This window comes from Lontra canadensis, unplaced genomic scaffold (genome assembly GCF_010015895.1).
Source record: "Lontra canadensis isolate GAN:19392208 unplaced genomic scaffold, GSC_riverotter_1.0 scaffold81, whole genome shotgun sequence".
NCBI lineage: Eukaryota > Metazoa > Chordata > Mammalia > Carnivora > Mustelidae > Lontra > Lontra canadensis.
In genome coordinates this window covers 9,015,543-9,035,678 of record NW_022631075.1, presented here as the reverse complement: position 1 = coordinate 9,035,678, position 20,136 = coordinate 9,015,543, and the positions used below count along the sequence as shown (strand labels likewise).

At 35.7% G+C, this 20,136-nt stretch overlaps 1 protein-coding gene across 6 annotated transcripts in view; it reads left to right on the top strand.

The window, feature by feature from the left end:
- Positions 1 to 20,136, top strand: part of SMARCA1 (SWI/SNF related, matrix associated, actin dependent regulator of chromatin, subfamily a, member 1) — a 71,732-nt gene that overhangs the window by 29,128 nt on the left and 22,468 nt on the right. For 4 of the 6 annotated variants that reach the window (XM_032882348.1, XM_032882352.1, XM_032882351.1 and 1 more), the window contains exons 13-19: positions 342 to 377; positions 1,426 to 1,578; positions 3,815 to 3,947; positions 5,642 to 5,790; positions 6,542 to 6,661; positions 11,793 to 11,903; positions 12,165 to 12,278. In XM_032882348.1, the coding sequence (XP_032738239.1) occupies positions 342 to 377; positions 1,426 to 1,578; positions 3,815 to 3,947; positions 5,642 to 5,790; positions 6,542 to 6,661; positions 11,793 to 11,903; positions 12,165 to 12,278 (816 nt within the window). The remainder of the gene's footprint in view (positions 1 to 341; positions 378 to 1,425; positions 1,579 to 3,814; positions 3,948 to 5,641; positions 5,791 to 6,541; positions 6,662 to 11,792; positions 11,904 to 12,164; positions 12,279 to 20,136) is intronic. The other 2 variants (XM_032882349.1, XM_032882354.1) reach the window with 1 other exon arrangement.

The following is a 20,136-nucleotide window of genomic DNA, read 5'->3' as shown; positions in this document are numbered from 1 at the left end:
AATATATGATTACTGAAGGAAATTTGCAAAATAAAAGTATTTCTGGCCAATCTCTTTTTGTATATATAATTTATATAAGTAAGCTGATGGTATATTATATATACTATATATAAAGTTTGGTAACATTTTTACTCAGCATTATGTTGTTCTTTCCTATACCAATAATAAAATTTATTGTAAAAATAATTTAAATATATTACATCCAGTGGACATACTATAAATAATTTATCTCCCAATTGTTGATCATTTAGGTTGTTTCCAGTTTTTCACTATTATAAATAATGGTAAAGTGAAAGTCCTTATACATAAATCTTTGTGCACATTTCTGATTATTTCCTTAGGATAAATTCCTAGAAGTGGAATTACTGGGTCAAAGGGTATGAACATTTTTAAGACTCTTGATGCATATTGCCAAATTGCTTTCCAGAAAGGTTGTACCAATTTCCATTCCCTGCAGCAATGTATGAGAGTGCCCGTCTCACCGCCCCCACGTCAACATTGAGTATTATAATTTTTTAATCTTCAAAAAATGGTATTATGTTTTAATTTACATTTATTTGATTACTAGTGAGATTGAACATTATTTTTGTATTTATTAGCCATTCGTATTTGTTCTTCTGTGAATTGTCTGTTCTTTTTTTCCTGTTTTTTTTTTGTTCATTCTTTTATTGGGGTCTTAGTGTTTCTTTCTAATTAATTTGTATGAGCTCTTTATATAGTAGGGATATTAACATCCCATTAATTTTAAGACTCTTTACTAAATATTCCTAGATTACCTTATTGAATTTCTTCATTACTTTCCTGTTTGCCCCTTGTCACCCTATGGAAATAAATTTGCTTAACCTCCCCTTTATCCAGTTCTCTCATTCACATTTCTGAACATTTTTCTTTCTCGGTTGGTCTTCCAAACTATACCTTCTTTGTTAATCCTATATAAACTAATGGGAATGAAGTTGAGTTAGCTGACATTTTATCTCCTAGATATTTTTCAGCTCTCCCTCAAAATATTTTCACTGTTGTTGCTTTAAATAATTTAAATGATTTATTGCTTGCCTAGTTAAATTTGTCTATGCGATTGTTCTGAGTTTGTCTCTATTGATGTAAGCTTCTAAATATTAGGAACTTTATGTAATATAATTTCTACAGCAAGTCACGCAGTACAGTATATAGATATATGCTTAAGTATTTTTGAGATGGAAGAATATCATAAAGTGGGCTTTTGAACATGTATGTTAAAAATATTGGTGGTGGGTATTAGAGAGGGCACACGGATTGCATGGAGCACTGGGTGTGGTACAAAATGAATACTGTTATGCTGTAAATAAATAAAAAAATGATTAAAAAAATACTTCTTTCTTAAGGACTCTGTTAATATAATTTTATTTTTCTTTGTTTTCTTCTATTTCCTGTGTCAATTAAAAAAAGGAAGCAATAGAGGCCTTTAATGTTCCTAATAGTAGCAAATTCATCTTTATGCTGAGTACCAGAGCTGGAGGTCTTGGAATTAACTTGGCAAGTGCTGATGTGGTTATATTATATGATTCAGACTGGAATCCACAGGTTGATCTACAGGCTATGGTTAGTAATCTTTAATTATGTCAGAAATTTATTTTAGCTGGGCATACTACTGTTATTTATGAGACACAGACGTAACTTAGGATAAAAGGGCAACAACAATTTTTGGGAGATTTTCTAGAAGTTAAAATAGATTATCTTGGAAAACAAAGATGCTATGCTATTAAAAAAACAAAAAAGGAAAGTAAAACAAATGCACACACCCCAAATCCAGCTACAGCATTTGTGTGTCTATTTTGGCATTTATCATGAAACAGAAATGTGTTTTCCTATTACTGAATATTGAAGAGGACATACACATATGCCTTAATGAAAAGGGTTAAAAAGTGACCTGTTGATATTAATTCTTCTGGATAACTAGATATATTAAAATCCTCAGCACTAAAATTGAGAGAGGTATTTCAACTTTTGTAATAAAACATTTTGGATTAGGAAATAAAAAGGTAAAAAGGAATATATTCCAGGAAAACATTTGATACCTAAGGACACCATTGGAAAATATCCTACCCTTTTTTTAAAGACAGTTGAAGAAGCTATTTCTTTTACCTGTCGTCATGCTGTCGTTTATTGAATTAGAGCTACAACTTCTGCCAGTGTGACTCATATTTTGAGAAGAAGAAAAGTAATTTCAGAAGTACAAAGATGCAAAATAGCTATGCACTCAAAATCTCAACAATTAATGGGATAAATTACTATTTTTGGAAGCAATTAAAGTCAACTGTTAGTGAGGCATAGCTTTAGAATTCCTTCCTTTTTAAAAATTTTATATATATTTATATTTATATTTTTTGGTGCTGAAACCTGGGAGGGAACTCCCCACCTTCCCCTTTTTTTGGTAACAGAATTAAAACATTGACCATCAGGACATTTTAATTTTTTAATTTTTTTTAAAAGATTTACTTGTATTTGTAGAGAAAGAGTGCCCACATGTGTGCACATGCATGAGTGGAGTGAGGGGCAGAGGGAGAGAATCTTCAAGCAGACTCCCTACTGAGCACGGAGCCTGATGCAGGGCTCAGTTTTATGACCCATGAGATCATGACCTGAGCGGACACCAAGAGTTGGACACTTAGCTTACTGAACCACCCAGGCATCCCAGGACATTTTTAAATCAAAATGATTTTTTATCATTATTTTAGCATGGTACTGAGCTACCTGTTTAGTATGACTCAGTAGAAGTCAGTCCCAGTAAGATATAGGGTTACTTAACTGGAAAACTTGTTGATAGCAATTCATTTCATTGAAATTGTTGGAGTAGATCTTTCATGATTTACTGATTTGAGTTTGAAATTTTAAATTTGTGTAGAGGTGTTGCATTCTCATTTAGTGTGCCTTGTTGAAATTGTTACTGAGCTCTAGTGTTTTTATATTTAGTTCAAAGGCTGTTTTGAATCTTGCTTCTTTGCTTTGTTTTTCTCACCTGCCCTCCTCCCTTCTTCTATTTGCTCTAGCAGCTTCTGTGTTTTAAAAACACTCCCCCTAGCATTTTTTGTATTATCAGAACTTGCCATCTGTCACCTTTACCAACTATAAACCATAGGACTAATTCTAGACCACTATATAATAAAGATATTAATATACCATTGATTTTTATTACTTTTTATTATATATCCCTGAATTGCCTCCATAAGCAGAAAGAACTGCTTGATTATGCAGACTTTTGCCACCATAGCAACACTTGCTAACTACTTTGTCCCTCACAAAACTACTTGATAGAGTGGGAGATGTTTGCATTTAGTGGCTTAAAGTTGCTTAGTAAACTCCTTCTAGTCCTCATCTTAAAGGGGCTTTGGCTGTTGCCTTTCTGGAAGTTTTCTATTTCTAGCATAGTATAATACTGGCAGATTTTTTTTTTTTTTTGGTCACAGGGACCTCTAGATAGAACTTTGTCTTGGAAAAAAAAAGATTCTACTTATTTGACAGGAGAGAGAGCACAAGCAGGGGGAGTGGCAGGCCGAGGGAGAGGGAAAAGCAGACTCCCTGCTGAGCAGAGAGCCAGAAGGGGCCTTGATCCCAGGACTCTGAGCCTCATGACCTGAGCCGAAGGCAAACGCTTAACTGACTGAGCCACCCAGGCACCCCATAGATATTCTTAATATTCATTATCCTTCTTTAACAAGTGGCATGTCTAGAGAGCTCAGAAACTAATTTTATATTCAGAATTTTATAGCATATTGTGGCTATACTATTTATTTTATCCAAAATACCCGATATCTTATATTAGGATTCTATCTTCTAGGATCGAGCACATCGTATTGGTCAGAAGAAGCCAGTACGTGTGTTCCGTCTCATCACTGATAATACTGTTGAAGAAAGGATTGTAGAAAGAGCAGAGATAAAACTGAGACTTGACTCAATTGTTATACAACAAGGTAATTATACATGTAAACTTAATTAGGTGTTTTTCTCCCAAAAACACATGGAATTTTCTTTAAAGGAGATTATTTTTATTTTTTTAAAGATTTACTTATTTTATTTATTTATTTTATTTTTTTTTAAAGATTTTATTTATTTATGAGAGAGAGAGAGAGAGCGAGCACAGGCAGACAGAATGGCAGAGGGAGAAGCAGGCTCCCTGCAGAGCAAGGAGCCCGATGTGGGACTTGATCCCAGGAAGCTGGGATCATGACCCGAGCCGAAGGCAGCTGCTTAACCAACTGAGCCACCCAGGCATCCCAAGATTTACTTATTTATTTTAGAGAGAGAGCAAAGCATGCGTGTTGCGGGAGAAGGGGTAAAGGGAGAGGGAGGCAAGCAGATTCCCTTCTGAACCAGGAGCCCAATGTGTGGCTGCAGTCCAGGACCCTGAGATCATGACCTGATCCGAAATCAAGAGTTGGATGCCTAACCAACTGAGCCACCCATGTGCCCCAAGGAGATTACTTCTAAAGTTGACTAAAATTTGCAAACTTACAGGAAAAAAGTCAGTTTTTTAAAAAGTGCTAATTTAGATCTGTTTAATTTAAAGCCTTGCATTCAATATATGGAATAGATAGCTGAACATCACTAGCTTATAGTTGAATGCTAGTGGCATGTCTCCTGAAGTACCTGATATTATTTAGCAGGTAAAATATCTTGTTAAAAAATTTTTTAGGGGCGCCTGGGTGGCTCAGTGGGTTAAGCCTCTGCCTTCGGCTCAGGTCATGGTCTCAGGGTCCTGGGATCGAGCCCTGCTTTGGGCTCTCTGCTCAGCAGGGAGCCTGCTTTCCCCTCTCTCTCTGCCTGCCCCTCTGCCTACTTGTGATCTCTCTCTCTCTCTGTGTCAAATAAATAAAATCTTAAAAAAGTTTTTTTAAAAAGATTTAAGACTATTTATGAGAGAGGCACTTGCGTGCACGCACGCGCACTCACGCGCGCGCGCACACACACACACACACACACATACATATGCATGAGCTAGTGGATGTTGGAGAAGGGCAGAGGGAGAGGGAGAAGTAGAGCCTGATGGACATGAGACTCCATCCCAGGACTCTGGGATCATGACCTGAGCTGAAGGCAGACACTTAACTGACTGAGCAACCCAGGCACCCCTAAAATTTTTTAAAACACTTACTAGAGAGTGCCTGTTAATAGAAAAAAAATTTGATCTGAAAAATGAATTTTGAAAATGAAAAAAATGTTCTGTTCTTCTGAGTTTTAACTGAATTTTATGGAACAAAACTCATATTGAAATAGAAGGTATGGTAGAAGAAAAACTTGTAGGTATATTCATTAATGAAACTTCATTATTTTTTTAAAGATTTTATTTATTTATTTGACAGAGTTCACAAGTAGGCAGAGAGGCAGGCAGAGAGAGAGAGAGGAGGAAGCAGGCTCCCTGCTAAGCAGAGAGCCTGATGTGGGGCTCAATCCCAGGACCCTGGGATTATGACCTGAGCCGAAGGCAGAGGCTTTAACCCACTGAGCCTCCCAGGTGCCCCAATTAGTAAAACTTTAAAGCTCACTAATTTTCTCTGCTTATAGAGCTTTACTTATGGTTAAATGTGATAGAGTCCGATTAGAACTATTATGCTATTCTTTCTCTGAAATATAATTGAATGTACACAACTTTTATTTTTATTATTAGGAAGACTCATTGACCAACAGTCTAACAAGCTGGCAAAAGAGGAAATGTTGCAGATGATACGTCATGGAGCCACCCATGTTTTTGCTTCTAAAGAAAGTGAGCTGACAGATGAAGACATTACAACTCTTCTGGAAAGAGGGGAAAAGAAGGTCAGTTTTAAAATGGCATTTGTTTTCACGATGAATTGCTTTAAAATCAAAGTACTTCAGCATGCTTAATTGGATTTGTGTTGTTTCAAATGCATGTTTCAAATGACTCCTATTCTCTCTAAGGATTTGTAGATTTTTATTCAAAGGCAGTTTAGGGTTTTTTAGTTTAATTTTTGGTAAGAAAGACTAAGAGCTAGAGTTTAAAATTGAATGACCTTATATCTCATGTTTATTGAAAATAATGTTGGTATTTACTTGAAAGCCAAATAAATTTCATGTTCAGTCACATATATCAGGACCACATTTTCACAACACACTGGATTACATTGCATTAACTGAAAATCTTTTGTGAACATTTCATGAAATACTAAAGCATTATTTGTTAAAGTGTAATAAACTATTTCAGAATATTGTAATTTTGTGTTAAATTTACTTTTTTTTTTTTTACAAATTATTTTGGATAATTTCAAACATAGTAAAAGTAGACAGAAAATATGATATGGCTACATCTCCAGGGATAAAATATTTTAAAGAAAGCCTAATTGAGAATACTTGAATAACCACTTAAATATTTAAAATACTTGGAGCAAGTTAAATTTATATTCATTTAATGTTAGCCTTGCATTCTTACCTTGTAAATTAACAGAATGGGTATTTCATGTCAAACCTGACTTTTAAAAAGATAGAGAGCCCACAGATTTTTATAAGTAATTCAGTGATAATTTTCTAATTTCAATGCATTGAACTGTAGACTGCAGAGATGAATGAACGCTTGCAGAAAATGGGAGAGTCTTCTCTGAGAAATTTTAGAATGGACACTGAACAAAGTTTGTACAAGTTTGAAGGAGAAGATTATAGAGAAAAGCAGAAGGTAACTTTTTACCCTCAGCCATTAGACTCTCAAATTAGCAGTTCTTCCCATAACTATTATTAAAAAACACTGACGGGGCGCTTGGCTGTCTCAGTCAGTAGAGTGTGTGACTATTGATCTTGGGGTTGTGAGTTCAAACCCAATGTTGGAGGTTGGGATTACTTAAATAAATAAATAAAATTAAAATAATAATAAAGTTAAAAAAAAACCTACTGGCACTTACCTACTACAATGTTCTGCTATGGAGTGAAATTTGATGTAGGTCAGATTTCATGCAGTTGCTATCTTTAGTAAATTTTGCTGGATGATGATGATGATGATGATGATGATGGTGATTACCATCATCCTTCTCATCACTTTTGCTGCCGTTGCTGCTGCTACTATTGTTTTTGAGAAACAGGATAATATTATGGTGGAATTCCTGGATTTTGAAGCTGAAATCCCAACTGTGTCACTAGTTAGGTGACTTTGGGTACTCATTTTTTTCTACTATCAAATGGAGGGTATAGTAATATACTGCATGGACAGCAAAGATCCTTTGAAAAAAATGGGAGTTTTATTTATTTTGTTTGAAATTATGGCTATAATTAAAAATTTTAATTTTTAAAAGAAATAAACTTTGAAAATGACTTTATTACAAAAAATAGTACAGAGTTCACATATATTTTTCATCCAGCTTCCCCTAATGTTAACAATTTACATAATCATAGTACATTTAAATTAACATGTTTTCTCCCTAAATTCTTTCCCTGTTCCAGGGGATACAATCCAAGATCTCACATTGCAATTTTAAAAAATAGCTTTATTTTTAAGAGCAGTTTTAGGTTCACAACAAAATAAAGTGGAAAAATTAGAGTTCCCATATCCACCTGCCCCAGATAAACATAGCCTACTACACTCGCATCAGAGTGGTACATTTGTTTCAATTGAACCTACATTGACACATCATTATCTACCCCCAAAGTCCATCTTTTATGTTAAGGTTCACTCTTGGTATTGTATATTCTGTGGGTTTGGATGAATGTGTAATGACATGTATCCACCATTACAGAATCATACAGAATAGTGTTACTGCTCTAAAAAGTCCTCTGTGCTCTGCCTATTCATTTCTCTCTCTCTCTAGCCTCTTATTTTACATAGTTTTGCTTTTTCCAGAATATCATGTAGTTGGAATCATACAGTATGTAGCCTTTTCAGATTGCCTTCTTTCATTTAGGCATATCATATGCATTTAAGGTATACTTTCATGTTTTTTTCATGGCTTGATAGCTCATTTCTTTTTGGTGCTGAGTAATACTCCATTGTCTGGATGTTTCACAATTTATTCATTCATCTATTGAAGGACATCTTGATTGTCTCCAAGTTTTGGCCATTATGAAGAAAGCTGTTAAAAAAATCCATGTGTAGGTTTTCGGGTGGACATAGATTTTTAACTCCTTTGGGTAGATGCTAAGGAGCATGATTGCTGGAGTGTATGATAAGCTTGTGTTTAGTTTTTTAAGAAGCTGCCAACACTTCTTCCAAAGTGGCCATACCATTTTGCATTCCCATGAGCAATGAATGAGAATTCTTGTTGCTCCACATTCTCACTAGCATTTGGTGTTGTCAGTGTTCTGGATTTTGGCCATTCTAATAGGTGTGTAGTGGTATCTTCTTCTAATTTGCATTTCACTGACATAGGATGTTGAGCATCTTTTCATTTGCTTATTTCCATCTGTGTGTCTTCTTTGGTCAGGCATCTGTTCAGGTCTTTTCCCTTTTTGTAAAATCAAATTGTTTTCTTGTTGAATTTTAAGAGTTCTTTTTATATTTTGGTAACAGTCCTTTATAAGATGCAGTTTGCAAATATTTTCTTGTCATTCTGTGACTTTTCCTCTCATTCTCTTGACCCACATTGTTTTTTTTTTCCTGGCTGTGTCTTCTTAGGCTCTTGAAATTTATGTTAGTTCTCAGTCTTCCTTTGTCTTTCATGATCTTTATACTTTCGAAGAGTATTGGTCAGTTAGTGTGTAGTTTGTCTCTCATTTTGGGTTTGTCTGACATTGTCTCATGATTGGATTGAGATTATATATTTTTTGGCAAGAATGCCATGGCAGGAATGTTAAGTCTTCAGTACATCTTACCGGGGAATAGAAGATGTTGTGTTGTATTACAGGAAATAGTAATCTTGTCACTTAGTTGAGGTGGCGTCTGCTGGGCTTCTTTACTGTAGAGTTACCATTTTTCCCTTTGTCCTTGATAAATATCTTGGGGAATACATTCCTCAAACATATACCCACTGATTTTAGCATGTGTTGGTAGCATTTGCCTGCAACAGTTATTATTGTGGTGTTTGGCTAATAGTAATTTTGTATTTCTTTCATTCCATCTGCATTTATTAACTGGGATTTTTCTGTAAGGAAGACCTGTCTCTTCTCATTTATTTTCTACTCATTTATATCAGCATGGACTCAGTGGATATTTATTTTATTTTTTTGAGTTATAATACAATTTTATCATTGTTTTGTTTGCCGAAATTGTTCTGTAAAGCTGTTATATTTTTAACTCACAGAAATGAATTTTGTTAAAATAAGAAAGCTTATTTTTGGATATTGATTTTACTGAAGAACAAGAGGTGAGCCATTTTAGTTCGCATCGCAACTAGTATGCTGATAATGCTTTGTTGCTATCATTATATTTGGTAGTTTTTAGTGTCTTGACTTACATCTATCTAGTTGTTCTATCTATAACCTTAATTTAGACTGCTTATGTTTTATTCTGATGAGGTGAACATGATGATTTGCATGAAAAGGTAGAAATTGTTTTTGAGATCTCATTGTGTGATATGAATTTTTAAAAATTTACAGTTCTTTCTATGGGGTTATTGGTATTAAGAGTTTTTTATAAAGTGGAAAAATATCAAACAGTGAAGAGTCTAAAGATTGGTGGAACTTCTAATCTACATTCTTAGAGTAAATTGGACTTACTAAAATACTTGTCTATGTCTAATATAGCAGGTTTCCTGTGCTTCCAATTCCAGTAAAATAATGTACAAATATAGAGAAATTTTAGTAATAATTATGATTACTTATATTTTTACAATTGAATGACAAAATCAGATTTAAAAATATTCTGACTTGACATTATCTTTTATTTCTGGCTTTTCATATTTTCTAGATAGGTTCTTAAGATAGATTCAAATTATCCTTTGAAGAGAATTGAAACCTACAAAAATATTGTTTATACATAAATCATGGGAATTACAATGAGGTAGATTTTCATATAGGATTTGTTGAACCAGTTGCATTATTTTATAACCATGCCTGGTAAATTAAGTCATAATGACTGACATTGATCCTGAAGAAATTAACCTGAATTAGTTTGTATTAATGTACTATTATCTAAAACAAACTAATTCAGCATGATTTAGTGTATTTGAAAGTTTGAGAATTGGCCCTAAAAACTTATTCCAAATTTGAATACCTAGACCTGCATGTAAGTATGGGTTAAATGGCCAACACATTAACTTAACTTAAATTTGGCTAAGTTAACTTTAATTATTACTGATTTATTTTCATTCCAGTTGAGACAAATGACATAATGGTCATTGGTAAATTATCTTTTATATTTCTATCCTCTCACATTAATCCATTCGAGGGAGGGAACAAAACTACTTTCAGTGCTCTGAGTATTTTTTATTTTATGTAAACTCATATTTTACTGTCTATCTCATAGATTCTTTGAGTTAAAAGAAACTTAAAGGTCATTTAGTCTAACCTTTTTGTAATTAAGAAATCCCATCTATAGGGGATTTATCCAGCCTCTATTTGAATATGGTCATACTGGGAATCTACCTCCTTTTGGGAGAGTTCATTTCACTGTTTTATATTTTTTCATTCTCAGAAAACTTCTTATTTGACTTATAAGTTCCTTGATGGAAGAGATTATTTCATTCAGCTTTGTATCCCTGACATTGACTTGTAAATAATACAGTAGGTACTTAAGACATATTTGTTAAATTATGTCGAGTAGCAATCTACTTTCCACATTGGTTTTAACCTTATGGATCAACAGAGAACTGTGTTCTTTTCTAGTTGATACGCTTTTACATATGTGAGTGCCACGATATGTCTGTTTCTAGTCTACTTCTTTGGACACTGTGAGAGTTTGTAGATCTCTAACCATCCTAGTCATCTTAGTTTATCATCCACTCTTAAACTATGATACTAAGGTTGGAATTCCATCCTTAGATAAGATCAAATAGAGTGGGATCATTAATTGTAGATTAGTGGCCTCTTTTGTGTTCAGGTACTAGGATAAGCACTGTGAAATCAGGAAAAATACCTGAACTGGAAAACCATCCTTATAGACTCCAGAATTTTGTGTTGTCAGTTTAGTCTATTGGCTTTTAAATTGTATTTTCTAGCTGATACTGGGGTAGAGTTTTGTAATGCTACCTAATCATCATTGTTCACTCAACTTTGGGTGTTTAATAATAATTTAGGTTTAACTCCTGGCAGTTTATCTAATGCCTTAACTTATGTGGTCACATTTAATCCTCAAGATATAGGTATTACTCTTCCCACTTCACAGAGGGAGGAATTAATCTTCCCCAAGTTATACAACTGGTACAGTGGCAAAATCTGGTTTCAAATTCAGGTCTTTTCTGATTCCACTGACCTTTTCCATAGCTACCTTACCAAGACCTTATTTCAGTTTAAAATTTCTCTTGATTTGAAGGGACATATGCCTGTCGTGTTGATATTCATCATTTACCCCTTTCAGCTACTTTCTAATTCATACACTTAACTCGGTTACCAGAGTCAATGTTAGTCTTCTATATTAAATACTATTTATTTCTCCATAAAATACTAACCAGATTGTGCAAATTCTTCTCAATTACTAAGGAAGAACTAAGTTTTTAATAACAACTAAACTTACTTATTAAAAAAAGAAAACAAAAGCATCCTTGCACCTAAACTTGGCATATACAGTACAAGGGTTTGGAAATTGGGACGTAAAATTGTGACTTCTAAAGTGCAAGTTTTGCTTTCTCTGAATGGCTTTAGTTTTTCTATGCTTCTACAACCTTGAATGTGTTTGATTTTTAAAGACGTTTTGGAATAATTAAATTCCTTGTTCTTATGTATAGCTTGGGATGGTGGAATGGATTGAACCTCCTAAACGAGAACGCAAAGCGAACTATGCAGTGGATGCCTACTTTAGAGAGGCTTTACGTGTCAGCGAGCCAAAGGCTCCGAAGGTAAAACATTATGAGGCCAGTTTTTATGTTCTACAGCAGAATTCTCTAGTAACATGGTCTGTGATTTAGATTGACTTACATCAGTGCAACATTATAGTCCTTAAAGTACAACAATGATGTATAAAATTCCTTGATGTGGCCCCACAACATAAAGGGATGTCATTGTATTTATTTTTCTCTCTATAAAAGAAATAGTAAAAGAAATATGTTCACTTCATGTGTTGAAAACAAATATGTATGTAATGCATTTTTCTTCCCTAGGCTCCAAGACCTCCAAAGCAGCCAAATGTCCAGGATTTTCAGTTTTTCCCACCACGTTTATTTGAGCTCCTGGAAAAGGAAATTCTTTATTATAGGAAGACAATAGGCTATAAGGTAATTTTTCACGTTTTTACTTACTTATTTTAAAAATTTTTTTAGATTAGTATAATATAATCTTTTAAGCTAATGTAATCTATAAGCCAGACTAGAAAGCATTCCATTTTAATGTAAGAGAACATAGAAGTAAATCAAAATAGTGATGTTTCTAAAACTAAAGAGGAGGGGCGCCTGGGTAGCTCAGTGGGTTAAGCTTCTGCCTTCCGCTCGGGTTGTGATCGCAGGGTCCTGGGATGGAACCCTGCATCGGGCTCCCTGCTCAGTTGGGAGCCTGCTTCCCCTGCTTTCTCTGCCTGCTGCTCTATTTGTGATCTCTCTCTCTCTGTCCAATAAATAAATTAAAAAATATTAAAAAAAAATAAAGAGGAGGTTTAATTAGGAGTCAAGCATTAAACTACTAAATTACCAGTAGGAGCATCACAGAATGGGATTAAAGGAGAATTATCCAATTTTTCAAAAATCATGATAATAACATATATTATTGTAATAATGTTAAATATTTGAGTAATGAAAGAATGTGTAGAAAGAACAATAGGTGTATGTTTAATTAGAAGTGAATATATGATAGATGACAGGAAGTTTTTAATCCTTTTCCTTAAAATGACCAAGGAACAGTACTTTTGTATTTATTGTTCTTGGGTTGATGAAAGCCCTATTGGTAGCTATTTGATTGTCGCCACTTAGGGGTTCATGATGAGTGTGATAATGAGTTCTATCATTTTAAAATGATCTTTTGGAAATGAAGATTTTTTTTTAATGATTTTATTTATTTATTTGACAGACAGAGATCACAAGTAGGCAGAGAGGCAGGCAGAGAGAGAGGAGGAAGCAGGCTCCCCGCTGAGCAGAGAGCCCGATGCAGGGCTCGATCCCAGGACCTGGGATCATGACCCGAGCCGAAGGCAGCGGCTTTAACCCACTGAGCCACTCAGGCGCCCCTGGAAATGAAGATTCTTATTTATATAGTTATGTAAGAACCTGTTTTTAGTGAGGGAAATGTTTGTCACCCTAAAGGTATCATACTGAGAGATTAAGCATACCTGGTTATTTCTGTATGCTGAAATTGACTTTCCAATGAATGGGAAGGGATGACCAAAGGTGTAAAATTCAGTAGTAAAAACAAAATTATAAAAATATTAATACTATTATAATTTTATGAAGTTTTCTATTTTATGAATTGGAAGCTGGGATCGAGCCCCGCATCGGGCTCTCTGCTCAGCGGGAAGCCTGCTTCCTCCTCTCTCTCTGCCTGCCTCTCTGCCTACTTGTGATCTCTATCAAATAAATAAATAAATAAATAAAAATAAAATTTATTTTGTGAACCTTTATCACAAGTGGAACAAAGCCCACATATTTTGATTAGTAGCTGTAATGTGCCGAGAAAAGCTTCATGTGTATCAGGTACTTAATTCATTTGTATTTTGGAACTAGAGTGGATCTCTAGAGTGTTTGTACTATTTGTCCAGAGTGAGAGCATTACCATTTGAAATGGAACAAAAAAGGGTTTGCTTGCTATTTATGTGCCAAATTTCAATATATACATAAATAGGAACAAGAAAGTGAATATAAGTTAGTTATAATCTCTTAGGGAGATACAATTACCTTTGAATGTATTTAACCAACATGACTGGATAAAGTCTGTCTTTGGAAGTTGTCAAGGAATAAAAGTACCATGGTTGAACATTCAGACCGGGAATGAAATCACTTTCAAAGAAAGTGAGAATGGTGATATACCAGAAGAAACAGGAAATTGTAGATCCAAAATAAAAATGAAAATAGTAAAAGTTAATAAAATAGTAATATTTCATGAGGTAAATAAATATGTATTATCCTACTAAAAGTTATACAGATTTTAGGTTTAGATCATTATTTTGTTACTTTTGTAGATTGCTATTAGTGAGACTTAGAAAAATTGAAATGTTAAGTCCAGTTAGTAGTCAACCAAATATCTGTGTAGAGCATTTTACGACTTATGAAATGCTTTATTACATACGTCATTGATTTCTAACAGCCCTGTGAGATAGGTGTTATTATCACCTCCATATAAGAGGTGAGGAGACTGAAGGTCGGAGAGGTACTCGTTCAAGGTCACATAGCTAACAGGGGTGCTGGTCTCCACTCCAGTTTCTCAGTGTTCAAATGTTATGCTCTTTCCACTCAGACATTCTGTGCTATTTCTGCGTGTGACATAGCCCTGCTGCTTTTTGCAGCCCTAAATAAGGACTGTGTGTATAGTGGTGTGACATGTTGTTTGGGAGGTGAGCCAAGTAGTAGTCAAATATCAGCAATAAAAAAAGTCTTCTCTGCCAATATGACTGTTTATGCTCCTTCTTTGGAGATTCTGAGATTCTGTTTCCTGCCATAGTACAGCGCCCACCACATCCTGGCCACAGCTCTGGTTTTAATTCAAGCAGTTCCTTTCATTACAGGTAGTTTGTGGTTAGGGGTGAGGTCTCATAATCACAGTTGAGTGGTGGCCAACTGGAAGGAGATGGAAGAGAGAGAAACCTTAGAAGGGGGAGGAATGAAGGGACAACTGCAAAAGGTGACGAGAAGGAGGCAGGTGGAAGAAGGGAGAACAGGGATGAATGAGGAGAGGGAAGATGACATGGAATCTGTGCGATGGCACCTGACTCTTTTCTCTTCCTCACCTCCCAGAGATACATGACAGGAGAAGGGTGTATGAGTGAAACAAGGGCTGTTTTTCACTTAATCCATACTTGTTGAATACTCCTCTGTGTCAGGTCCTAGACCATGCATTGGTGATAAAGTAGTGAAGAAGACAGACGAGGTCTCTCAGTGAATGGATTTTGTGCTCTAATGGAGGAGACAGAATATTAAGCTGACGCCACAGAGTAATGACATTATTTGTTTTCTGTGCCTACAGAGGGTGCTATGAGGGAGCATGACAATGTGTATCTAATGTGGATTGGGAGATCAGGGTGATGGTCCCTAAGGAAGTGTTATTACATTGAGATCAGAGAGACACACAGGAATTAATCAAGGGAAGTGTGGGAGAGAAGAGCTCGGGCAGGGAGACCATAGGTTGTATTAGGAAGGACAATGGCCCCCTCGGAAACGGAAGGCAGCCCAGTGTTGGTAAGGAGGGAGAGGGGTGAGATGAAGTTGGTGAGTGAGTGGTCAGACCATCTGAAGTGCTGAACATTAATTGTAGGTCACATTAATTAGGTTGAACTTTAGCTCTAGAGCAAAGGAAAACCACTAAGGTTTTTTTTTTTAAGGCAGATGGATGGGTGGGTGGTAAGATACTAATAGCAGATAATTATTTCGTCCTTACTTGTGTTGCTTTCTGTTCTGAGTTCTTTCAAAAGATTAGCTCATTATCCTCATAACAGCCCTGAAACTACATCCCTGTTTTATAGATGGTGAAACTGAGGCACATAGAGGTCGAGTAATTTGTCCTGAGTCAAACAGCTTTTAAATGGTAGAAGATGATCAGATTTACATTTTTAAAAGATCACTCTGGCTGCAGTACAGAGAATGATGAGTTTATACAGGAAAACCAGCTAGGAGGCTGTTAAAGTGTGAAAAGATGAGAGAAGATGGTGGTGGCTTGGAGTATAGTGGTGTGGTTGTGGAAGGAAAATCCACCCCCTACCACTCTACTAGCCTTGTGCTCTCTTTAGCCTCATTTTGGGTTGTCTTTGTATCATCTTAAGACTTGCCTTGTGCTCGTATATATGCATATCTAGCTGAGAATTTATGGGACAAATTAAGAGTACATTCTGGATGTTGGCTCTTTCTGAACCTTGTCTCTTCCATTCTTTACCAGTGGATGCAGACCTGAGGTAAGGTGGGTGCTTTAATTAGGTAGGTAGGTGTTGTGTTTGAATTCAGAGTAGAGACAGATGAGCATGGCATGCTAGTCATCTGCAAAATCTGCTTTTTTTTTTTTTTAGGGATGATGTGATATTGATAACTGTTATACATATCTTCTTGAAGATACCTAATGTTTTTTTTTTCCCACTATAGCTCCAGAAAACTCACCAGAACCACAGTGTGAGTGGAGCAATAGTTTATTCTCAGTTGAACAGAATTGATACAGTGCACTTACCTGGTATTCTCTATGCATAGTTAGGTTCTCAGAAAGGGACTCCTTTCTACCCTCTGCTTAAAGGATTGCTAGCTCAAGGGAGAGAGGTGTAGTCTTAGAGCTGGGGGTATTATGGTGTATGGTACTGTTCTGTCAATTTTGAGTCCCCATAGCCTTACTTTGTAGTGATTTTGGGTGGGACAGCAAGGGGCTCAGTACTTTTTAAAAACAAATAGATTTTATTTTCATTTATTTGAGACAGAGAGAGAGAGCACGTGCGTGCGCGCACGTGCATGCACACACACACACACACACACACACACACACACACAGGAGTTGAGGGGAGGGACAGAGGTAGAGGAAGAAGTAGACTCCCAGCTGAGCAGGGAGCCTGACAAGGGGCTCAGTCCTAGGACATTGAGGTCATGACCTGAGCCAAAGGCAGATGCTTAACCTACTGAGCTACCCAAGCACCCTGGGCTTGGTACTTTTGAAGCACTTGGTAAAGCGCATTTTTCTCCAGAGCTTGCTTATTTGCATTTTTATTTTCTATTTTGTTTTCCCTCCCTGATGTCTAACACAGCAAGGTCACAGCTATATTGCTCATGATAATATCTGGAGATAAAGAGTTTTGTTTTATTTGAGGCTGAGAAGTATTGTTTGTTTTGCCCTAACCACTTGGTGGATAGCAGTGCATTATGTGTCAATTCTCCCGGCTGTCTAAGCTTTGACCTTGTTGCAAGTTAGACACATTTAGCAGTTTTAATGCTCTTGCAACTTAAAGGAGTTAATGTATTTAATCATTGTGTTCCCTGAAATCTTCTATTGGAAGAGGATGACTTAACTGAAATTTCAATTGTAGAATTTAAAAATCCAGAGGATCTAGAAGTCCCTTGAATCTAAGACCTGGAGTGAAAGGCTTTTGCCATATTTGAAGCGAAGAAAGCTGTAAAACATTCTAACATTTTTCTTCATAAAATAATTCTTTAGGGACAGGTAAAAAACATTTGACAAATGGAAGAAGTTTCATAATCTTTGTGAGTTTGGGTAATGTGCCATTGTGAGCCACCTGTCTGCCATGGTGGAACAGTATAATGTGTGGATTTCAGTTTGTGTGCTGCCACATTTAATTCATTTTTCCATGTTTCTATGAAATGTTTGCTAAAACTTGTTCTAGCCAAGACCAGAATTTTCTTCTCACTTTTCCATGGAACATAGCTCTTAATTGCAAATTCCTTAGTGTCTGATTAGAAATCCAAGTAATCATTGAGTTGTTTCCTTTTGAAAGGTAACTGATTAAATTGTGGCTGTATTAAGTGTTGCTGGGGGCCATCAGTAAGACATACAGTATGAATTCTTGAGATAGCTTCTAGGTATCTCATTAGTATTGTTGGTCTATAATTTGTCTACTTGATTCTTTTTTTAATAAAAGATTTTATTTATTTATTTGACAGAGAGAGATCACAAGTAGGCAGAGAGGCAAGCAGAGAGAGAGAGAGAGGAGGAAGCAGGCTCCCTGCCGAGCAGAGAGCCCAATGCGGGACTCGATCCCAAGACCCTGAGATCATGACCTGAGCTGAAGGCAGAGGCTTAACCCACTGAGCCACCCAGGCACCCTTGTCTACTTAATTCTTACATAGCACTTTGAAATCACTCCAGGAAGTTTAATGCCGACAAGAACCTCATGAAATAAAAAATGAACAGCTTTTAAAAATGATGAATATTAAGAAGTTTTTTTTTTCTTGTGGGAGGAGGTACAGGAATATAGGAATTTTGAGTCATTTCTAATTCTAGAAATTTTACCAGTTATGTATTTGAATTAAAATAGTTAGCATATCCTGGTGGTGGGTATTAAGGAGGGCACGTAGTGCATGGAGCACTGGGTGAGGTGCATAAACAATGAATCTTGGAACACACACACAAAAAAATAAAAAAATGTTAAAAAATTAAAAAAAATAAAATAGTTAACATAACATTGATGAAGTCATTCTAAAGTTTTGTTGTATTAAAAATATGAGCAGTGGATGTGAAAGTAGTAGTCTGCCATGGAGCCTAAAAACTAATGGTATAATATAATATAATATGATTTTGCTTTTATTAAAGTTCACGGGGCAATTTTTAGTATTGGGGATATCGACATAGGAGTAAACAGTTTATTTTATGTGGGTATGTTTCTAGGTCCATCTCTGTTTTCTGGCATAAAGTTCAGTGTTTATGAAATGCTTTGTTAAAATATGGTTTGTTGGACATGAAGTATTTGAAGCTATTTGATAGAGAAATACCTTAAAATTAAAGAGGTTTTTCTTCAGTTAACATTTGAGGCCAAAGTTATTTCACATACCAGGAAGGGTCTGTTAAACTTTTAAAGCTATGCCTATAATTTTTTCCAAACATTTTGTTATGAAAAAATTGTTAACATACAAAAATATTGAAATAGTTGTACAGTGAAATCTATATACACACCACATACATTTTCCAATCAACATCTTACTGTATTTGCTTTGTCATCTGTTTGTCTATTCATCCAGCCTCTAGCGAATGGATATCCAACTTTCTTTTAAAAAGATTTTATTTGTTTTTTTGAGAGAGAGTGAGCGAGAGAGAAAGTATGAGAGGGGAGGGTCAGAGGGAGAAACAGACCCTGCTGAGCAGTGAAACCCTATGCAGGATTGGATCCCAGGACTCCAGGATTATGACTTGAGCTGAAGGCAGACACCCAACCGAATGAGCCACTTAGGCACTCCTGTCCAACTTTTTAAAATGCATTTCAGAGTTGCAGACATAAGTATATTTCACCCAGAAACACTTCAATGTGCCTATCATTAGCCAGAGTTCAATATTTATTTGATTCTTTCCTTAAGGTAAAATTTGCATATAATGAAATGTATAAACTTTTGTTTCATTCAATGTATTTTTACAAATGTATATGCTGACATAACTGGAACCCCTAGGAAGATCTCGAACATTTCTGTCACCCCAGAAATTGCCTCTTCCCAGTCAATATCTAGACCCACTCCCCAGATACAACCACTGTTCTGATATTTTCCTTCATAGATTAGTTTCTTCCCTAGAATTTCACATGGAATCATACATTATGTGCAAGATATCTTTCCCTTAACATAATGTTTTTTGAGATGCATTCATGTCCCATTATCAGTGGCTCATTCCTTTTGATTGCTGAGTACGATTCCATTGTAAGGCTATACCACAGTTTCCTTATCCATTCTCATGTCAGTGGACATCTGGGCTGTTTTATGGTTTTTAGCTATTATAAGTAAAGATGCCATGAACATTTTTGCAAAGGTCTTTTTATAGATATATAGGAATGGAATTGCTGGTGTGCCTCTAATTTAAAAATTGAATTTAGTTATTGAAAAAGTTACCCAAGAAAATAAATATAAAAAATAAAAGTTATTTTTAATTATGCTTATCACTAGTCTGCATTTCATTTTTAATTTATACTTTCTTTTCCATTTCCATTTGTTACCATCCTAGGCCAGGTGGTCATACCTCATTTCTAGATTATGACCATTCAGCTGGTTCTCTTACGTCTAGTTGCTTCCTTGCTTCAATCCATCCATCACAGAGCTTACAAGTGAAAACACTATGTTTTAACACTTTAGTCTCTTAACTGAAAAATCTCTAGTGGTTGCTGCTGTCTACTATATAGCTTTTTTTAAAAGTAGGCTCCATGCCCGGCATGGGGCCCAGTGTAGGGCTTGAATTCACAACACTGAGAGCCAGACCTGAGCTGGGATCAAAAGTCAGATGCTTAACTGACTGAGCCACCGGGATGCCCCC